This window comes from Bos taurus, chromosome 6, assembly GCF_002263795.3.
Source record: "Bos taurus isolate L1 Dominette 01449 registration number 42190680 breed Hereford chromosome 6, ARS-UCD2.0, whole genome shotgun sequence".
Lineage (NCBI taxonomy): Eukaryota > Metazoa > Chordata > Mammalia > Artiodactyla > Bovidae > Bos > Bos taurus.
In genome coordinates, this window is record NC_037333.1 from 87,552,605 (window position 1) to 87,576,618 (window position 24,014).

At 38.0% G+C, this 24,014-nt stretch overlaps 1 protein-coding gene across 2 annotated transcripts in view; it reads right to left on the reverse strand.

The window, feature by feature from the left end:
• ADAMTS3 (ADAM metallopeptidase with thrombospondin type 1 motif 3) overlaps positions 1-24,014 on the reverse strand; it is a 280,320-nt gene that overhangs the window by 126,775 nt on the left and 129,531 nt on the right. For both annotated transcript variants that reach the window (XM_024993300.2, NM_001192797.1), the window contains exon 4: positions 7,183-7,339. In XM_024993300.2, coding sequence (XP_024849068.1) covers positions 7,183-7,339 — 157 coding nt within the window. The remainder of the gene's footprint in view (positions 1-7,182; positions 7,340-24,014) is intronic.

The following is a 24,014-nucleotide window of genomic DNA, read 5'->3' on the forward strand; positions in this document are numbered from 1 at the left end:
TTTGTAGAAGTCTGAAATAACAGGATGTTAGAATATGTCTTCCATAAATTTAAGTGGAAGAGAAGTAGGGAGTGACAGTGTTTTTAAAATGCCCAGAGGAACTCAAATGATAGCAACCCCTATAACAACTACAAATACTTCCTCTGACTTTTCAAATGTTGGATCATCACAGATAAGAGAAAGGTGTTGAAGAGACAAAATCAATATATCTAACTTGATTAAATTAATTGTACCCCCTTTAAACATAAATTGGAAGGTGCATCTACTACACCCTGCGCTGATTTCCTCTGGACTTCCTACTGGATTCAAAAGCCAACCCCAGCATCACAGAATGAGAAGGGGCAATGTTTATTTGCATAAAATTCCTATATTGCCTTTATCTGCATACATCATCCAAAACGGGAAATGGAGATATTTAAAAGCTGTCCTAATATCCTAATTTCTTGTTACCTAAAGGCTGTTTAATGACATTTTACCAGTACAGAGCACAGGACATAAAAAGAGTCTGCTTTTATCACTCATTTGTCTCACCAAAAAGGGTTTAAACATTGCTTTTCTCCCCTGAGTATGCAAGGTAAGACCTGATAAAACTAAAAATGTGAAAACAAAACCTGCCATGCTGAAGCAGATGATTGAACTTAGAATGTAAAAAGGTTTAGTCCCACACAGACTTGATTCTTAACATTCAAAAACCACACATAAATCTATAAATCACACAAGAGATATAAGCCTTGAGTATTGGCTTATACTCAGGTAGCATCTAAAAAACACTTAAAGACTATCCTTTGGACAAGAATATACACAAAATCTTAGGATGCTTGGTATTATTAATCAGAGTCCTGAAATAATGAACAAATAGCACGAAACCAAAAGAACAAGTTAATGTGGAACAGCAGGTAAGTGGTTATAATAGTTGTGAAAGATGAGAAGAAAACCAAACAAATAGACAAAAAAAAAAAAATTTTGAATCAATGTCTCTTATCAAAATTTTGATAGTAATCCAGCAACTTTGAATTCTCAACACAAGTTGTGCATTTCCATATTCAATACTTTATTAGAAAAAATACAGACTAATATTTTGTGCACTTTAAGCCTGGTCTATATAAACACTCCTTTCATTGTACCTATTCATGAAGAGATAGAATAGGCCCAGTAAGACATGCTAATAAGGGAAATAAAGTATTATCTTTCATGTTTCACATCTGAAAGCTCCTTTAATCTTCACTCTGCTTCCTGATTACTTTATATAATAATTCAATCTTCAATTGCCTCCTTTTGTCAATAATTATTATAAATACCTAGATTATGAAATATAAAAAAAACCAACCTGAAAAGGAATCCCATAAATGTCATTAGTATTTCTATGTGAAGCCAATGGGAGTAGCTTTGACAAATAGTTGACCCTTAAATTATATAGACTAAACTATGCAGCTGTGAAAATTTTATCATTTAACATCTACCTAAAAGAATATTTGCTATTGACAGAACTTAATGATTTAGTAATATTATCTTTCTTGCTTCATTCATAAGAAAACATCTGTGAAAATTAAATTATCGTTTGATTTTTTTTTTTTGGGGGGGGGGTGGGTTACAATGCCCACCAAAGTTTCTCCTTGATTAGGGCATAGGTCATGAGAACTTCCAAATACAAAGGATTACAGCACCTACTGATGTGTCTACAGATCAAGGAAGGACTCTGTGCCTAGGAAGTTCCTAGTGTCACTAAAATAAGGAATAGTCTTCCCATTATTCTAGTTCTTGTTTCATAGTTCCATTCCCTGGCAACCAGGAGCAACTCCCAAATCATTTCTGACTTGTACATGTTTCCCACCTGGGACAAAGACACTCCTTCACAGCACCATGACAACCACACCAGCAACACAAGCACTTGGGTTCATGCAGGAAAATGAAAATCCTGAAAGGAAGCTGGGAGATAAAGGCTTACTATTCCTTGTTTCCCACTGGTAGGAAGTAATTACAAAAATTACTTTAACACAAAGCTTCTGGTGAATGAATAGTTTGTAATTTGAGGGGAGAAGCCTAAGGGCCTAGAGATTAAGAAAAAAAATTATGAGAAGCTGAATGATGTCATACAAGTACAGTCTACCCCACCCCCAGAAAAATAGACTACCTAAAACAAACTACTTATTGATGACAATGTAGACATTCTTCAGAGATGATCAGACATGTATTTTCCTTTTTATCTGGGTTTAGACTGATGACTAATTTAAACAGTGGTGGTGAATTTTATGACCCTTTAAGAGTTTATTAGCCATGTTTTTACCAAGTAAAATTCAAATCAGTAATATATAAAACAATTTTATCCAAACTAAAGATGCCAAAAATGGATGTAATTCCCATACTCCCAAAACAGAAATCAGAAAAGAAGTAACTTCAACTCTCCCCCATGATGAAGTAGACAATTTTCTTTATCGTAGCATGCCAAGTTTATATTTGTCCTTTAATGAAAAGGATGGTATTCTTTGCCAGAACCTGGGTGTGGTATGTGTTGTGAACACCTGCCAGTTCTGTACTGGAAAATATTATTTATATTGCCAAATATAAAACTGTTTTAGGTCTTATTCTTGAAAGAATAATTCTAGAACAGAGCACTGTATTTGTGACTTTATAAGTTCAAGTTCAATATATTTTTAAACAGATATTTATATTTTTCCACATTTCAAAAACAATATAACCTCTTTAAGGGTCAAGGAAAGAAAATCTGTGCAATATATGAGAATGACGGAGGATTTGCTGATGTTGTTGTTGAATTGTACTATATAATCTATCATCTCAACAGGTTCAAAGCTGTGACTTTTAATGGAAACCTAGGTAAATATTTTTAAAGATAAGGAATCAAAATAGATGTTTGCTTTCAGTCAAGTGGAATACCTTAGGGCTCTTGAGTATGGTAGAACCAAACTTTTTTTTTTTTCTTTTTTTGTTTGTTTTTAAGAACATAATCTTCTTTCCTATAGTGATAGGTAGCAAAGATCTTTCATGGGTTCCCAAAGTTGTGCGATGTTCAATTTCTGATTCTCACTGATATGGAGTTAGGAATGAAAGAGTAAAAGGCAAGCAGAGCCATTCTAAGCAACCGTGAGCCAGTATCTGCTACCTGACTCCCAAGATCACTTCTACCCATCCCCACTGCAACAGGTATATAACAGTCATGCACTGATGTTGGGACATGATTTTGAAAATATACTATGAATTTTTTAGAGCACTTACTGTCCCAATGGATCTTCAAAGTTAATGTATCCAAAATTATTCTCACTTGTCATTCTTCACCAAGTCTATTCCAACTTCTCATTTGAAATACCTGAATTCTGGAAACAGAATTCTCTATAGTCTTCCAGATTAGGATTCTGAGTCATCCATGATCACTCTTCCTCTCTCTCTACCCCAACAACTACTCTATCAAATAACCCCATCTATTTTACTTCAATCTCAACCCAGTCTGGCTCCTTCTTTCCAAGTCACTACTCCTCACCTAGTTCATGTCATAATTGGTTTTAACTTAGAACACTTGCCTGGGAAATCCCATGGGCAGAGGAGCCTGGTAGGCCGCAGTCCATGGGGTCGCTGAGGGTCGGACACGAATGAGCGACTTCACTTTCACTTTTCACTTTCATGCATTGGAGAAGGAAATGGCAACCCACTCCAGTGTTCTTGCCTGGAGAATCCCAGGGACGGGGGAGCCTGGTGGGCTGCCGTCTATGGGGTCGCACAGAGTCAGACACGACTGAAGCGACTTAGCAGCAGCAGCAGCAGAACACTTGCAACAAATTACAGACCTCAAATGAATGGCATTTCTGAACTGCTAAACTGACAAAGCAAGAAATGTGGCCAGGCAATGTGTGATGACTAGCAAAATAACAGCAGAGCATTTATTTACAAGGGCCCCACTGATGAAGCTGTAAAGGGATAGAAGTGCCTTGCTTATGATCCAAACCCCTCCTGATGAGTGTTTATATTAACCTATTAGAGAAATTTATGAAGACTGTGGCCCTCAAATACATTTCTTTCTGAGGAAGGCTTATCTTATATATTTTATTCCTCTTCCTATAACTCATTGAAGAGAGACCTTATATCTCCTAAAACAGCATCCTATATTGACCCCCCAAATTAATATTTTATATCATACTATAGTTTTCATTTATAAATCAATATATCTTTATAATTCTGGAACCTGTTTAATTTTAAATTTCAGAATGATGGAATGAATTATAAAAATATATTCTTAATTTTCACTTGGAAAGTATTTAGTCCATGAAAAATCTTGGCTCTCAGTCCTGAAACCAAGAAATTAAAAGAATAATTTAAATATTATAGTCGGTATTTCAGGTTCTAAATTTGAATCTCTATTTACCCTAGGAAGATATTTACATTTTTAAAATATATCGTTACAATTTAAGACTCTCCAAAAGAGGTAAATTGATAGCACCAGCAACTCAGTTCAATTGGAACTACATAAATAAGAAAATAAAAATTGTGAAGTTCATACTAAGGTTTATCATGGAATGTTCTAAGAGAACTGAATGGCTCTATTTTGGTTCCAGTTTTAAGGTAACTGAGAGTTAACAAAGGAACCCCTTTTGCTTTGACCCATTGACAGTTGAAAACCTTTCCAAAATATATTACCCTAGGTTGTGGCTTACTTTTTACTATAAAGTAATCCTCTATTCGAAGAGTTGACTCATTGGAAAAGACCCTGATGCTGGGAGGGATTGGGGGCAGGAGGAGAAGGGGACGACAGAGGGTGAGATGGCTGGATGGCTTCACTGACTCAACAGACATGAGTTTGAGTGAACTCTGGGAAATGGTGAAGGACAGGGAGGCCTGGCGTGCTGTGTGATTCATGGGGTCACAAGGAGTCGGACATAACTGACCAACTGAACTGAACTGAATCCTCTATTCGCAATTGGAAAACTGTTTTCAGAGTCTGTCTTCTTAAAAATTCTTCACATAATCTGATTATACTGATACTGATGCTACTGGAATTTATATTTTTAATGGTCTCCTAAAATAATGTCCCAAATTAATTATATCCAATTCTTTTAAATGTATATACCTTGACTCCTGAATTATTTTGTCTAATTTAACATCCAAAAATATAATAGGTATTAAATGTAATATTTCTTACAATTTTATTATTTCAATAAAAAAATAATCTCTCTTCCCCTATAGATATCAGACTATTGGAAAGCACCAAAGGGTGCTATTTATAGAAATAGATATCTTCAGAGACTGCAGTGGAGGAACAGGGTACAGTTTGGTGAAACTACAGTATGATAGATGGAGCAGAGGACAGTCGTAGAGGCTATCTGGTTTCCAGTCCTCCAAGACCATTCTATAGTCTGTGGGGCTATGCTTTTCTAAAAGATGTTTGTTGCTTCAAAAAAGATATTACTTTTAACATACAACAATCAGGATTATAGAAAAAGCACTGTATCCTACTATCTATCTTTTGATATCACCATCTTTTGATTTAGATTAACATTTCTAAAGCATGAAGATATTTATAAATGAGAATTAATGGTAATGCATTCACAACATGTGAGAAAGCAATGTCTAACTATTCAACTTTAATAAAACTCCTATTATGTAAACTTTTGCACAAAATAATTAATATCAATAATTAATAACAATAACCACAGCTAACATTGATTCAGGACCTATTATTGCTGAGGGTTACACTCAGCAATCTGTGTATGTTATTTCTAATACTTATTACAACCGTGTGATATATATTTCTGATCTCTATTCACAGATAAAGAAACTGAGGCTCCAAAATGTTAACTACTAATCTAACAACTTATGTTGTAGAGCTGTTACTCACATTATTATTATTACTTATTATCATTATTATGTCTCTCTAACTGCAGAGTGTATTTCCTTCTATTATACTACAGTGACCCCCTGGGATAGATACACATTTCATAGCACTGCATCTGTTAACACAGACCTATTGTTTCAAATCAGAAATTTCTCAAAAAATTTTCAGACAATGTTAATTTTAAATGCATGTAAAAGGAAGATGGTGGCATCTGATCCTCAGACTAATAACTAGGCAACAACTCTCAGAAGACATCATTAATCTAGAAGACAGATGGCTTCTGACTTAAGAAGATTATCTGTATCCCTGACATTTCCCTAGGGGAAATTTCTATTGCCTTTAATTTAGAAAGTTGGCCTTACAAAAGAAAATACAGTTGACCCTTGAACAACAGGGGTTTGAACTACCTGGGTCGACTTCTAAGTGGATTTTTTTTCTACAGTAAATACTACCATATTGCATGATCCACTGATTCCTAGTTGGTTGAATCCAGAGTTGGTTGAATCTGAGGATAGGGAACCTCAGATACAGAGGACCCAAATGTAAGGGATGAGGCTATAAATCATATGTGGATTTTCAAGGGCAAGGAGGATTGATACTCCAACTCCAGTGCTGTTCAAGGGTCAATTGTACAGGCTTTTTGAGATTTGGTTAAAAAACATATTCCTATTATTCTTTTATTTTCCATAAAGGGAATTTCAATACCAAACTTATAAAAGCATCTCTTTAATACCAAGTTACTTTCCAATCCCATTAAAAAAAAAATAAACAGAAAACCTTGACAGGCAATAATTCACTTGACTTTAGTGGCCTAGCCTACCTTAAAATAAAATTTGACAGAATCACTCAACTAATTGTCACTTTTACATTGTAAAAAGTTTTGCAAAATAGGCGAAATCAAAGAGCATTCTTATTTCCAAATGTTATCTATCACACTGGACTTCAAACAAAATACAATTCTTTGCTGTGTCAATATATCTCATTTTAAAAGTTTTAAAATAATATTAATAATGCATAATTTAGATTATCCTGAAAGACACACTTTGAAATTTTAACCCAAGCTAGAGAAAAGTTCATTTTAATGTGAAAATTTAAAAGAAATAAAAAATAACAAATTGGGAGAATGATGCCTTGAAGTAAAATAATACCTGTAATATGTATTTCTCTTATGCATTTAAAAATTGGCAAGCCATATGTTATAATTTATAAATATAAGCTTCTTTTGCTTCTTCCACATTATATAAAGGCACATGACTATCACATTCTCTTAACTGATGGGAGAGTTGTTTTCATCATTATCTTAGAACCACAGTTAACTATTGAGGCTTGTCAAAGATGCCTACCTCTGTAGTGGAAGTCTTGGGACATGTCTATGGGAGCCCGTTCTACTGCTGATCTCTTGTAGACAACATGAATCCTTCCTTTTTCTTCCTCCATCTGCTTACCTCTTTCCAAGGGTTCAATGAAATACTCATCATTATCACTTTTTATCATTCCAGCCTAGAGAAAACATAAAATGTGTTACGTTAAAAGAAATATCTATTATCTCTAGCTTACAATTAGTGTTTTAAATGGTAAGAATACAATTTTTGAAAACTAATGAACTTTCTTTCCACTTTTGGTTATAAATTCAAACTGGCTAGTTACTGTTAGTTGTTCAGTTGTGTCCAACTCTTTGCAACTCCAAGGACTGTAGTCCACCACGCTCCTCTGTCCAGGGGATTCTCCAGGCAAGAGTACTGGAGTGGGTTGCCATTCCCTTCTCTAGGGGGTCTTCCCAACTCAGGGAACGAACCTATGTCTCCTGCATTGCAGGCAGACTCTTTACCATCTGAGCCACCAGATTAAAATGGTTAAGCTATAAATATCAGTCATTCAAAGGTAGAAATTCATATATGGTAGGAATAAAATATTCCTAGGTGTTGTTGATCCTGTTTGTGACATCAATTGTCTTGCTGTTCACACTGTTTGCTGAACCCAGGGTAGGCAATGCAGGAAATCAGAGGCTGGATGAAGACTCAAGGAACAGTAGGAACTGCAGACACATTTATTTTCTCCTGGCTGGCACGGCAGCCATAACACAGCCTCTCTCCTGGCTGATGAAGCAGGCAGGAGAGAAGCAGCCATAGCAGCAGCCATAACATAACCATAATGTAGCCAAAACATAACCCCATATAAGCTAACCATGGGTCACTCCAGTGTAGCCCTGATGCAGCAGCAGCCAGGGCTCTCATGGTGAAGTTCATAACAGGCATACTACACAAAGTAGCCCATGGCCAAGTGAGTACCTCGTGAGGTGCATGTGTAGTGCTATGTGATCTCAGCAGTTACATTAACACTGCAAAGTCACTCTTCATAGAACATGGGGCTAGATGGCGTGAGAGTGTGGGGCGAGACAGCCTGACTGGCAGCATCTTGTTAATTTGTTCTTTCCCGACATAAGGTAAAATGGACTTCCCAGGTGGCACTACTGGTAAAGAACCCACCTGCCAATGCAGGAGACAGAAGAGATGTGGTCTGAACCGTGGGTAGGGAAGATCTCTGAAGGAGTGCATGGCAACCTACTCCAGTATTCTTGCCTGGAAAATCCCATGGGCACAGGAGCCTGTTGGGCTATAGTCCATAGGGTCACAAAGAGTCTGACACGACTGAAGTGACTTAGCACACACGCACATAAGGCAAAATAAGAGCTTTACATAGGGTAAGAATAAGAAAATCATACAATCTATATAATTTCATCGGTCTATAGATGAAGCACATTTATGTATTCTACTTAGCATTTTATCTCTAAAAAAACTTACAGGGACATAAATTCAAGAAAAATCTCTGATTTCCCATAGTAACCCACTGTGGGGCTGTTGTCCACTGCTGCTAAGTATTTTTGTAACCCATTTATATCTTCCCATCATATCACCATGGTATGAGAAGAATGAGTTCCATGGAGCACTCCATACATAAAGTTACTTCTGTCCTTAATTCACCTCAGTTTCATTGGAAACTCTATATTTCTAACATTTATTAATTTGAAGAACTAGCTCAAATTTTGCCCATATTAATCTAATTTCATGATTTTACATATTTCATTCCTTCTCCAGCTTCATCCTTTTGAATGAAAAGGTTATCTGATATTCAGTTCCTTCCTTTCACCTCACTGGTGTTTTTATGACTCTGTTTCATCTTTGATTTTCTTAGAAAACACCAGGACTACACTATTCACTACTATAGTTGAAGAGAAATGATAGTTTGTCTGAAATTTATTCTTCATTAAGTATTGAGTCCACATTACATTCAAATAGCTACAGCTCATATTCCTACTGTAAAGGTCATACACTAATTGTTATTTTGTTGTTTTAGTCTCTAAGTCATGTCTGACTTTTTTGTGACTTTGTAGACTGCCAAGCTCCTCTGTCCATAGGATTTCCCAGGCAAGAATACTGGAGTGGGTTACCATTTCCCTCTCCAGAGGATCTTCCTAACCCAGGGATCAAACCCACGGCTCCTGCATTGGCAGGAGGATTCTTTATGGCTCAGCCATGAGGCAAGTCCCACATACACTAATGTTGTTGTTCCGTCACTCATTAGCTTCCCACCCTTGGCAATCCCATGGACTGCAGAACGCCAGACTTTCCTGTCCTTCACCATCTCCCAGAGCATGCTCAAACTCATGTCCATTAAGTCAGTAATGCCTTCCAACAATCTCATGCTGTCATCCCCTTCTCCTCCCGCCTTCAATCTTTCCCAGATTCAGGGTCTTTTCTAATGAGTCCGCTCTTTGCATCAGGTGGCCAAAGCACTGGAGCTTCAGCTTCAGCATCAGTCCTTTAAATGAATATTCAGGATTGAATTCTTTCAGGACTGATTGGTTTGATCTCTTTGCAGTCCAAGGGACTCTCCAGAGTCTTCAATATCACAGTTCAAAAGCGTCAATTAATACTTCAGTGCTCAGCCTTCTATATGGTCCAACTCTCACATCCATACATGACTACTGGAAAAACCACAGCTTTGACTAAACGGACCTTTGTTGGAAAAATGATGTTTCTGCTTTCTAATATGCTGTCTATGGTTGCCATAGCTTTTCTTCCAAGGAGCAAATATGTTTTAATTTCATGGCAGCAGTCATGATCTGCAGTGATTTTGGAGCCCAAGAAAATAAAGTCTGCCACTCTTTTCATTGTTTCCCCATCTATTTGCCATGAAGTGAAGGGACCGGATTCCATTATCTTAGTTTTTTGAATGTTGAATTTTAAGCCAGCTTTTACACTCTCCCCTTTCACTTTAACCAATAGGCTCTTTAGTTCCTCTTCACTTTCTGTCATAAGGATGGTGTCATCTGCATATCTAAGGTTATTGATAGTTCTCCTGGCAAACCTGATTCCAGCTTGTGCCTCACCTAGCTGGGCATTTTGCATGATAAACTCTGCATATAAGTTAAATAAGCAGGGTGACAATATACAGCCTTGATGTACTCCTTTCCCAATTTAGAACCAGTCCATTGATCCTTATATGGTTCTAACTGTTGCTTTTTGACCTGCATACAAGTTTCTCAGGAGGCAGGTAAGGTGCTCTGGCATTCCCATCTCTTTAAGAATCTTCTAGTTTGTTGTGATTCACAGAGTGAAAGGCTTTAGTCATCAGTGAAGCTGAAGTAGATATTTGTCTGGAATTCCCTTGCTTTTTCTATGATCCAACAGATGTTGGCAATTTGATCTCTGGTTCCTCTGCCTTTTCTAAATCCAGCTTGAACATCTGGAATTCTTCATTCATGTACTGTTGAAACCTAGCTTAGAGAATTTTAAGCATTACTTTCCTAGCATGTGAGATGAGTGTGATCGTATGGTAGTTTGAATATCCTTTGGCATTGCCTTTGTTTGGGATTGGAATGAAAATTGACCTTTTCTATGCCTGTGGCCACTGCTGAGTTTTCCAAATTTGCTGGCATATTGAGTGCAGCACTTTCATAGCATCATCTTTTAGGATTTGAAACAGATCAGCTGGAATTCCATCACCTCCACTAGCTTTGTTTGTAGTGATTCTTCCTAAGGCCCACTTGACTTCACATTCCAGGATGTCTGGCTCTAGGTGAGTGATCACACCATCATGGTTATCTGGGTCATTAAGATCTCTTTTGTATAGTTCTTCTGTGTATTCTTGTCACCTCTTCTTAACATCCTCTGCTTCTGTTAGGTCCACACCATTTTTGCCCTTTATTGTGCCCATCTTTGCACGAAATGTCCTTTGTTATCTCTAATTTTCTTGAAGAGATCTCTGCTGCTGCTGCTGCTGCTAAGTCGCTTCAGTCGTGTTCAACTCTGTGCGACCCCATAGATGGCAGCCCACCAGGCTTCCCTGTCCCTGGGATTCTCCAGGCAAGAACACTGGAGTGGGTTGCCATTTCCTTCTCCAATGCATGAAAGTGAAAACTGAAAGTGAAGTTGCTCAGTCGTGTCCGACTCTTAGCGACCCCATGGACTGCATCCCACCAGGCTCCTCCGTCCAGTCCTTCCCATTCTGTCGTTTTCCTCTATTTCTTTGCACTGATGACTGAGGAAAGCTTTCTTATCTCTCCTTGCTATTCTTTGGGACTCTGCATTCAGATGGGTATATCTTCCCTTTTCTCCTTTGCCTTTCCCTTCTCTTTTTTTCTCAGCTCTTTGTAAGGCCCACTAACACAACCATTTCACCTTTTTTTCATTTTTTTTTCTTGGGGATGGTTTTGATCACCACCTCCTGTACAATGTTGTGAACCTCTGTCCATAGTTCTTCAGGCACTCTATCATATCTAATCCCTTGTATCTATTTGTCACTTTCATTGTATAATCATAAGGGATTTAATTTAGATCATACCTGAATGGCCTAGTGGTTTTCCCTCCTCTTTTCAATTTAAGTCTAAATTTTGCAATAAGGAGTTCATGATCTGAGCCACAGTCAACTTTTGGTCTTGATTTGATGACTGTATAGAGCTTCTCCATCTTTGGCTACAAAGAATATAATCAGTCTAATAAAATCTAACATTTCGTAGACTAATATAATTAATATTACATTAATATTATATGCACTAATATGGAATATTAATTTAAATAGCAGTACATTGGAAAACAAAGTTGAAAAAATAATGTATTAGTGTGGAATTGTAATTATTTGAAAATATTTATCAGATCTAAGTCATCTTCTTCTGAGGCTCTTATTCTTTATTTACAAACGTGAGGTCACTCACTCTCACGGAATATAGGCAAGGGGAAGGGGGGATGATTCCAACCACTTCTAACTGCAGGTCTAATGGCTCTACTGCTCCGTGTCAAGCAGCACAGACATGAAATGTAGGTAAACCTTGCCTCATAGCATCTGTTTTCAGCAAATATGCCTATTACTATTGCTTTTCTGTTGCATCCACATCTGTCCCCATTTTCTGTTCTGTCTTCTCCTCCTAGATATGGTCTCACCCCCGCTCCCTCTGTGTAAGCCTCAGAGGGCATTCTCAGAAGCTCTGGTGTCTTCACGTGCCATCTCTACACCCCCCTAACTACTGTGCACATCCAAACAGCCTTTGACTTTATGTCACCTTGTCTTACAAGGAAATATCACTACAGCTTTTCCACAGTGGTTAGTTTTACCCTCTTGAAAAAACTTCTACCCTTTCACTACAAAGAACATTGAGCTAGTAGGCATTCAGTAGTAATGTTATCTTCCAGACACAACTCCAATATCCGGGGTTGTTTCCTCATCTGGTCAATTACTTTTCCCCTAGTGCTGTACTGAAAAAATGCTTTTTTTCACAAGCGGCCTGATTAGATCTTGACCTTTCCGAGTTGTTCCTCTTGTTAATGGATTCATCTCCTCTACAAACACAATTTCCAACATCTTTCTCATGCTTTTCACTTTTTGTTTTAATCTCTTTAGCATTAATGTCATATTCTTAAATCTCTTTTTCTCAGTAATTTTGAAATCACTTTTTTGATGGGTTAATAGTATTCATAGATAGTGAAAGTGAAGTCACTCAGTTGTGTCTGACTCTTTGCCACCCTATGGAGTATAGTCTGTCAGGCTCCTCTGTCCATGGGATTTTCCAGGCAAGAATACTGGAGTGGGTTGCCATTTCCTTCTCCAGGGGATCTTTCCAACCTGGGGATGGAACTCAGGTCTCCTACATTGTGGGCAGACTCTTTCCCATCTGAGCCACCAGGGGTAATGTTCATAAAACACATGCAAACTAAGCATAAACATAGTAAACATATAAAAAGTTAACTAACAGGACTACATCCAAGGCTGAAATGTCCAGCCTCATTCCTAATGCCACCTGTGGATGGGAGGCAGTGTTAACTGGCTTTATTACGGAAACACAGGTCTGTTGTATACCAAAGTCTACAGACTGAAGTTTATCAGTATTCATCTTCATTCAAGTCTTTTTTTTTTTTTTTTTTTGGCCCTAAATCCATTCAGTCACATGGTTCTGTAAAGTCTCTTCCATTCTTTTCTCATCTATTTACACTGCCACTTCCTTAGTTACAGACCTCATCATTGCTCATTTGGATTACAGAAATTGCCTCCTGTTGTGCCTAAACCTAAGTGGACACAGTGGTCACTGAAGCAGCCAGCAACCTCTTAGCAATGGGCAATGACTACTGGGGACACTTGAAAGCCATGGGGAAAGCAGGTAGGATTAGCCCGCATACCATTAAAAATCATTTCTACATACCTTCTATTGGAAATGTTCAAATCTCAGGCCCCATGACGTTACTTTCTCCACTAGGTCACAGGTAAAATTTAAAACATCTAATCCTTCCCCTTAGAAGACAATGAAAATTTAAATGAGGTTGAGGCAGAGTCATTGGCAAGGCAAAAGCTGGATCACAAAACCTCTGACAACTCCAAGGACAGGAAATCTGAGAGCCTGCCTTCTTTAAAAAATTTTTTTCATTAGAATATAGTTGCTTTACAATGTTGTGTTAGTTTCTGCTCTATAGCAAAGTGAATCAGCTATGCAAATACATACATCCCCTCTTTTTTGGATTTCCTTCCCATTTAGTGAGAGCCTACCCTTTTATTCATCATGTAAGCAAAGTTAAATGGAAAAAAAAAAAAAAAAAAGTCTTATCTAAAGCACTGTACCGGATACCTTAGTAAAATAAAAATTCTTAAAGACATGGTTCACCTACCCTCCAGTTGAGGGCAATCTAGCCAAATAAATGAAATATATGCCTAAAGGTATTCAGTGATGTATATTATGAAAAGTCCAGACAGTAAATGGTAACGGCAGTTGAAAGTCAAATTAGGAAGATTCTTTGCCCACAAGCCTACTGCACAAGCCAACTGTCAAAGGAGCTCTTGATTCTCCACCCAAAATCTATTTCAGCTGAAATCTCCCTAATGCCTATGGGAATTTCACTTTGGCCATTGTTACTGTTCACACTGTCTCACTTTTCCACATAGTACAGCAGCCAAAAATTACTATTTCAAATTATGGTATTATTTTAGACAAGCTAGAATGTGATAACAAATGGACAGACTATGTAAGGGCTCAAAACATCAGGTGCTGCTTTCCTGCTCAGATAGAAGCTCAGAATATTTCTAGGTCAGCCAGGCGGGGGTTCCGCTCCACAAGCCATGTGGGTGTCCAGACTGACGGTGGTTCTGCCATTTCAATACGGGCTGCCATGTTTGCCCAGTCAGAAGGGGGAACAGCAGGAGGAAGCCCACACGGAAGATTTTTCTGAGTTAACCCTGGTCATGTCACCGGTACCACTTACTTCCACGGGCAGGATACAGTCGCATGGCTGGCTCACAGCCAATTGCAAAGAAAGTCAGGAAACAGAATCTGGCTGTGTGCCCAGGGAGGAAAGACAATGTATTTGATGAACAAGTGGCCATCTCAAACTCAGATAAGATCATGTCACTCCTTCGCTTGAAACACTTCAGTTGCTTCCCATCGCATTTAAAACCACACTCCTTCAAGGCCTGTATCACCCCAGCCCTGCCTGTCGACCCCCAAGAACTGCCCCTGTTCCCCGTACTTCCAGTGCCCCAGCCTGAGGGGCCTGTGTTCAGTGTCGCTTTTCTTTTGATATTCCCACCTTCTTTATGGCCTCAGACCTTTGAAACGTTGTTGGTTCTATTTAGAATGTTCCTCTCCTGCCATGCTACACTTCCCTTAGCTGGCTGTGTTTTATTCTCCAGGTCTCAGTTTATTTTTTTTGTTTGTTTGTTTTCTTTTTTTAATTTTATTTTATTTTTAAACTTAACAATATTGTATTGGTTTTGCCAAATATCAAAATGAATCCACCACAGGTATACATGTGTTCCCCATTCTGAACCCTCCTCCCTCCTCCCTCCCCATACCATCCCTCTGGGTCATCCCAGTGCACTAGCCCCAAGCATCCAGTATCGTGCATCGAACCTGGACTGGCGACTCGTTTCATACATGATAGTATACATGTTTCAATGCCATTCTCCCAAATCTTCCCACCCTCTCCCTCTCCCACAGAGTCCATAAGACTGTTCTATACATCAGTGTCTCTTTTGCTGTCTCGTATACAGGGTTATTGTTACCATCTTTCTAAATTCCATATATATGTGTTAGTATACTGTATTGGTGTTTTTCTTTCTGGCTTACTACACTCTGTATAATAGGCTCCAGTTTCATCCATCTATTTAGAACTGATTCAAATGAATTCTTTTTAATGGCTGAGTAATACTCCATTGTGTATATGAACCACAGCTTTCTTATCCATTCATCTGCTGATGGGCATCTAGGTTGCTTCCATGTCCTGGCTATTATAAACAGTGCTGCGATGAACATTGGGGTACACGTGTCTCTTTCCCTTCTGGTTTCCTCAGTGTGTATGCCCAGCAGTGGGATTGCTGGATCATCTTGCCTGGAAAATCCCATGGATGGAGGAGCCTGGTGGGCTGCAGTCCGTGGGGTCACTAAGAGTTGGACACGACTGAGCGACTTCACTTTCACTTTTCACTTTCATGCATTGGAGAAGGAAATGGCAACCCACTCCAGTATTCTTGCCTGGAGAATCCCAGGGATGGGGGAGCCTGGTGGGCTGCTCAGTTTAAAGGCAGGTGATGCAAGAAACATGAGTTTGATCCCTGGGTGAGGAAGATCCTTTGGAATCAAAAATGGCAACCCACTCTAGTATTTTTGCCTGGAAAATTTCATGGACAGAGGAGCCTGGCAGGCTACAGTCCATGGGGGTCACAAAGAGTTGGACACAACTGAGTACGGATGCACTAAGATCACAGTTTAAATGTTACTTCCTTAGAAATTATTTTCTGATTCCCTCATCCGCATATAGACTAGGTATCCCCATGTAAATCAGGACCTATCTTTTAGCCAATTAGTCTGACAGAGCAATGTATTTTCTCTCACAGCCCTTAACACAAATCCCAGGTTGACTCACTTAAGTGTTACCTTTATTATTTTCTGTCTCCCTCATGGCACTGTTGGGATTCCCTGCTGGCTCAGATGATAAAGAATCCGCCTGCAGTGTGGGAGACCTGGATTCAATCTCTGGGTTCGGAAGATCCCCTGGAGGAGGGCATGGAGAATCCCCATGGACAGAGGTGCCTGGCGAGCTACAGTCCACGGGGTTGCAAAGAGTCGGACGTGACTGAGCGACTAAGCCCAGAGCACATATGGCACTGCCAGCTCCTGAAGCGAACTTGTGTCTCTTAAGTCATCTTTGTCTCCTTAAGTACCAGCACGACGGCCACACAAAATATGCTTTCAATACATTTCTGATGAAAAATGACATGAACGCAAGGTAAAGTGAGGGGACGGAGAATTTTTAGAGGTTCAAAAGGTGGGAGGATTGCTGTGCTGGCTGTGTGAGAGAAGGCATTAGAAGTGAGACAGTCCAGGCTTGAACAAAGGTTGTGAAGCGCAAAACCCCAACACATGCTTGAGGGCAGTGGGTACCCCGCTCATTCAAAGCAGAGTCTGTGCAGGGCAGCTCTGGGAAACAGCTTACGGAAGATTTGTGTCACTTTGTATCTGAATTTTTAACTTGTAGCATGGAGAACAACTAAGGTTGATCAGATGGGCTAAAAGAAAGTGGGATTTTAAAATAATTTGTATTTATTTATCATTTTTGTCTGTGCTGGGTCTTTGTTGCTGTGCATGTTTTTCGTAGCTGTGGAGAGTGGGGGCTACTCTTTGACTGCCGTGTGTGGGCTTCTCACTTGGCTGGCTTCTCTTGCTGTGGATCTCAGCCTTCAGGGCACAAGGGCTTCAGTAGTGGCCGCACGTGGGCTCAGAAGTTGTGGCTTGCAGGCTCTCAAGCACAGGCTCAACAGCTGTGGCACACAGGCTTAGTAGCTTCACCACATGAGGGATCTTCCCAGATCAGGGACTGATCTTGTGTCTCCTGCACTGGTACGCAGACTCCTTAACACTGAGCCACCATGAAGCCCCATGAAGTGATGTTTTAAGATTTATCTGAGGATTAAGTTCCAGATGGAAGAAAGACTAGGAAACAAGCAAGCATGAGGCTAAAAGTTCAGGTGGCAGAAGTGGAAATGGGAAGAGAAAAGGGGAAAGAGAAAGAAAAAAGGAATAAAGTCAAGAGTGATTATTATAGGAAAAAATAAATACTTGGTCACTTGTTAACATGGAGGCTCCTCTGCTTAAAACCTTCCAAAGGGGACTTCCCTGGTAGTCTAGTGGCTAAAACTCCATGCTCTCAGTGCAGGGGACCCAGGTTCCCACATGTCACAAGTAAGAGTTTGGAGTTCACAGGCTGCAACTGAGACCCGGTACAGTCAAATAAATAATTAATTAAAAAAAAAAAAAACCCAAGCAAAACCTTCCAAGGATACCCATGGCATGTACAAGCAAAACCTTCCAAGGATACCCATGCCATGTATATTAATAATCAAAGTTCTCAAGATGCCCATTCTTGGCACCACCATCTCCTGGGCCTTATCTCTTTACTCTTGCCCTTGCTGGTTCCACTTTATTTATTTACTTTTTTTTGAGAAATTTTATCTTTGTTTTATTGTATTTTACTAGCTTTTAGATATTGATTTTATTTTATTATTTATTATTATTATTTTACTTTACAATATTGTATTGGTTTTGCCATACATCAACACGCACTTTAGCCACAACGGGCTCCCTGCTGATCCCTGATATCCCAGGTAGGTGCCTTTGTTAAGGCCTTTACACTGGAAAGGCACTTCCACCTGTATTTTCCCTTTCTGAAATCTTTCTCCCCCTGGAATTCCACATGTCTAACTCCTCACCTCCTTCACCTAAGTAAAGCACACCCTGACTATCTACCTGCTTCCCCCACCCAGCACCCCAAACTCTCTTACCCTGCCCATCTTTTCCACTGCACTCACTGCTTTCTGATGCACTAGCTAACCTAACCATTTATCATGTTCCTTGTTTACAGTCAATGTCCCAGCAATATCCTGCTTGTCAGGAATTTACTTTTAGTCTGTTCTGTTCATTCTGTATCTCAAGTGCCTAAAACAGTGTCTGGCACAAACTAGATGCTCAATAAGTATTTACTAGATGACAAAATGAGAAGCAAAGATAAAGGAAAGGAAGAAGGTGCAATCTCCAAAATTTTGAAGTTGGGTGACTAGGAAATTAATACTTCTGCTCACAGAAATAGAAAAGTTAAAAGAGAAAGCTGATTAGAAAGGCAGGAAGATGATCAGTTCATTAAGCATGTTCACTTGCGGTAAGGGTGAAAATACTCAACATGCAAAAGAGAGATGCAGAATTTTTATTCAGAAAAATTGCCATGGCCACAAATATATTGGAAATGGGTTGCTTCTCAAAGGCAATAGCTAAAACTGTTGGGGAAAAAATGAACAGGAAAAGTTCATAAAGACATCTGAGGGAGAGCCAACAGCAAATCTTGGGGAAAGCTCACAGAACCTCAGAATATTACTATACAGGAAATTCCTAAGATCTGAACTCAGGACCATGGTCTACAGGGTCCTATATGGCCTGAAATTCTCTATTTGTCTCACTTCTCCTAACACTTCACATCTTGCTCTTTTGGCTCTAGCCATACGGCCTCTAGCCCTCCTGCCCCCACCCCTACAAGCACTTTCCCCACCTACATAAATTAGCTTCCCCTTCTCTCTCTATCCTAGCCTTTTTCCTTTTGAGGCATTACCTCAATTAGCTACATGAGTGTCTGTTATCCTTTTGAGACACAAACTTAATTAAACACAGACTGTGTCAAATTCACTGCTGTATCTCAAGGCCTAGAACAGATCTTGGCTTGCAGCAGGTGCCTAGTATTTGACGGACACTGGGAGAGGAAATTAATGTAAAAAGTGGACAAGTGAAAATAAAACATCTTAGAAGGAAAATTTAAAACATGGTAAGAGAGGTGGGAGGAAAACTAAGTAGCGTTTCATGGGCATCAAAATAGAAATTTCCTCAACGTTAACACAATGGCAGTGAAGAGGACACAAAAGATGAAGGCTGTGGAGAGAAACAAAAGTGATGGAGTGGTGGGGCTGAAGAGATACTACAATGAGTTATGAAAGGACCAGGGGGTAAAGCCACATATATTTCAGATCCTAGACTGTTCAGAGCCATTATAGGTAGATTCTCAGCCTGCTCTTCCTACCACATCATATGGATTTTCCTTCCTCAGCAGTTACCAAAAATGGAGTGACTAAAAGATGGGGTATATATGTGTGTTTATGTGCATGCAACGGAATATTACTCTGCCATAAAAAAGAATGAAATACTGACATATGCTGACATTGGTAGCATGGATAGAGAATATTATGCTCAGTGAAATAAGTCTGACAGAGAACAACAAATGCTATATGATTTCACTTATATGTGGAATATAAAAAATGAGACAACTGAATCTATATACAAAAAAGAAACAGACTCACAGACATAGAAAAAAAACTTACACTTACCAAAGGGGAGGAGAGGAGGATGGGCAAGTTAGAAGCAAGGATACAAACAGATAAAAACTACTATATGCAAAATAGATAAGCAGTGAGGATGTACTGTATAGCAGAGGAAATTATAGTCAATATCTTATAATAACCTATAATAGAATATAACCTACACAGTATTGTAAATGAACTGTACTTCAATTAAAGGGGGAAAAAAATCTCGTGTTCTTAGACAAGACTGACCCATGCAAAAAATCGTCAGTACTCATAGTTAAGTAGTAAAGACTCTTTTATCTATACGATATTCATTTATGTAGTCAGGAATTCAACAAATATATTTGGAAGCTCAAAGACCATGAATTGTTGACCTTAATATTAAATAACTCACACTCCTGCTCTCAGTCCTCACAATTTTATTTCACAGGATACAGTGGAGTGATTTAAAGGAATAAAATTCAATATGTATAAAATTAGGCAGTTTCAAACTATGACATTCTAAGTATTGGTATTGCTTTCAATGCTGCCAGAAATTTACAACTTTTAATTATAACTTAGAAATGTCACACATAAGATTACATATGGCCCTAAAAGATTCTGTTTAAACAGATGCAATAATTTCTTATGTATCTTAAATGTTATTTAATTTATATATGGTGTGTGCTCAGTTGCTCAGTCATGTCTATTTGCGGCCCCATGAACTATAGCCTGCAGTTCCTTTGCCCATGGAATTTTCCAGGCAAGAATACTAGAGTGGGGTGCCATTTCTTACTCCAGAGGATCTATTCGACCCAGCGATTGAACCCATGTCTTCTGTGTCTCCTGAACTGGCAGGCAGATTCTTTAACACTAGCACCACCTGGGAAGTATGGTATCAAGGCAATATTTCATAAATTTCCCTTTATGACACAAAACCTCCACATTTACCCTTCTGTGATCTTATATAGCAATACAGGAAATATTTATGGTATTTCTCAAACTATTTTCCAAATTTTAACACAGATAAATTTTTAAAATATCTACTATATTTAGTACAACATGAAATTAAACATATTCTATTAAATTTTCATTAAATCTTCACACAATTCTTTGACATCGATGTAGAGAGGATATTTATAAAACAATGATCCATGCTAAAAAGCCAGCTGCATAATTACTCTCTCATCTGGTCAACTCTTCCAGCTACATCACTCAGCTCAAACACTGCCAAGAATACAGAATTAAGCCAACAGCTTAATAATAGCTTCTGATCATGGAAATAGCCATCATAAAGGCCACCCTCCTCATTCACTAGATGAGGTCCCTGCAGTCATATCTGACACCCAATTCTACTAAACCAAGTTAGATGGTTTCCTAATCCTCATCAAAATGCAAATGGCAAACAAAAGTAAAGGGTGTGGGGTCCAGGGAGTTTCAGTTGAGATAATGTCCATGAATCCCCTTTGTAAACCATAAAGACTTACCACAAATGTGAAATCCTAGTCCTTATATATCGACAATAATAAACAGTAGTCACTAAGAAAAGACTAAATTGTGTTCAACTTGGTTTAAAATGAAAATCAATATAAAAGACCTTTAAAGAATTTAAACATTTACTAAGGTTTTTTGAAAATTCTGTGCCAGATATTCTAAAAATCTTCTGCTATGGAAACCTTCTATTTTCAGCTGTGACACCTAAATGCTGCTTTAATGCAACAATTCTCAACTCTATGAAGGAAGGAGAGGAGAGCTAGGCAGCTTTTTTAGAATTCCAGGAAATATGCACCAAATAATGGGATACATAATTGAAGCTGAAGTTAAATATCCATTATTTTGTGGTAAACTGGTTACAATCTTAAACTAGGTCATAAATAGGAAAGTAGTGATGTTTTAAATGTTTGGTTTGCTTTAACTAAACTACTTTAATTAAATTTAGTTTAGTTTTAGATGTCTAGAAGAACACTGAGAAAATTTTATATTAATGTTGTATATGTATATAAGAGAGAATAAATGCAGAAGTAATATTTAAGAAAACCTATCATGATACCTTAGTGGTACAACAAGTCCGTCTTAGCTCACTAAGGTTCATAAAAACACGTTTTGAGAGTCACCATTTGACTATGTTGCTTCCTCTAATATCTATTCTATCCCTATGTCAATAACGCACGTTGCCTAATTCCATTTTATCATTAGAATGGACAGATGTTATTATATGAACATGATTTCAACACTTTTCCTGAATTTCAGGAAGTATTTCAATGTCATCCTCCAAATTCCTACAGAGAAGGCAAAATATCTGAGAAAGGATGGGAAAGAGAATTAGGAGAAATAACACAGCTGTATCTGTTAAAAGCACAATTTATTTACATAAAGAAGCTTATTATTTGGGATGCACCTGGATAGAGTTTATGAAGATTAAGAAATAGCTAATATATTCCCGAAACCATGCCATTGGTTACTACAAAGCCTTCCCTTATTCCAAAGTCAAAAGTAATCTTTATTCATTTTGGAATCCCAGCATTGTATCTGTATTTCTATGGTACTTATCACTGTCATTCTTTTATTATAATTGTTTATGTTAACTGTGCTAGTATGGGGGAAGGAAGAGATATTGAATAAGATGTGAGCTGAACTAAAATACAAATGTAATCAAATTCAACATTCATTTTTAGGTTTGGCTGGCATTTCTTTTAACAATAATCCTTCTGGATGCTGAATCTCAACACCATCTAACATAATCCTCTGCAAACTGATATGACACTAAATGAATGTTTGCAGAATCTTTTCCATGAAGGGAGTGGATATGCCAGTCAGACAGGTGTTATAATTGGAGTCCTTAAAAAAAAATCCTATTTGACTCAATAATCTGTACTCAATTAATTCATCTTGATTCAGTTAATTGCTAAAGCAAATGGGTCTAACTTTAACCAGTGACATTAGACACGGACATCACCATGTCAGTTCCTTAGTTAGACAACATAACCTCCAACCCTCTACTGTCTGATTTTTATCAAAATCTAGGTTGCAACAAATACAATTCTAGGAAGATTTCCTGAAGGTGAAAGGATTTTCTATACATCTAGTCAAATTGCTTTATTTTTTATCATTTCCATCACCAGTCCTTTCCTCCATTAAGCCAGACCACCATTATTTGGGCCCCTTAATAAGACTGTTTTTAATCAGCTATGTGAAGCACTAAAACATAACCCTATGAAGGAGATTATACAAAAGGGTCCCAGGAAGCTCACTGTCTAATAACAGTATGTTTGTTGTTGAAGACCTCTCTCAATATCCTACAGTCTGTTTGCTATGTGAAAATCCAGGGGAACAAAAAAATCTCAGATTTTAGTAATAGAAACAGATTTGGTTCATTTTTATTTGATCAGCACTTCATATTATATAATTAACCAATATCTGTGAGAAAACTCAAATTTGTATTCTCTTTTTAAGACAATCTTGTGTCATGAAACCATGGATACTGAACTTTTTTGGACATTAGTTTTCCTGTTCTTGATTTTCCTTCTGTTTTCAATATTTTACTGTGTGACTGTATATAAATGCATATGTTTATCATATTGAAGGAGGTAAGTACTTGTTAAGTACAAGACTATATACTGCAAGCTAAAACTAAGACATGATGGTTTAATTTGAAACAAGAACACATTTTTCTGAAAATGTGTAAATTATAGGATTAAATGTATTAATGTTTATTTAGCATCATTCAATATTTCACAAACATCTTAGCATTCTTGAAAAGTTAAGGATAAATTATTTTTATTATTTTCCACAAAATTTGACAGTTTATAACTCTAAATCTTACTTTCCTCTAATTTCCTAATGGTTTGTGGTGTACAATATAAAATATAAACATTAAATGTTTTTATATTTAATTTGGATTTTGTATAGTGAGGTATCCCATCTATATTAATAAATACACACATCCAAGCTATAACCTCAATAATATTGGCAGAGGACTTATGTGAACCAAAACAGCATATTTTCTGTTATTTCCTCTCATTGCTCTTTGTAAAACATAAAGTAAACCAAATAGCATTGAAACATGTATATTATCATATGTGAAATAGATCGCCAGCCCAGGTTTGATGCATGAGACAGGGTACTCAGGGCTGGTGCACTGGGATGACCCTGAGGGATGGGATGGGGAGGGAGGTGTGAGGGGGGTTCAGGATGGGGAACACATGTACACCCACGGCTGATTCATGTCAATGTATGGCAAAAACCAGTATAATATTGTAAAGTAATTAGCCTCCAATTAAAATAAATAAATTAATTTGAAATAAAAAAAACATTATCA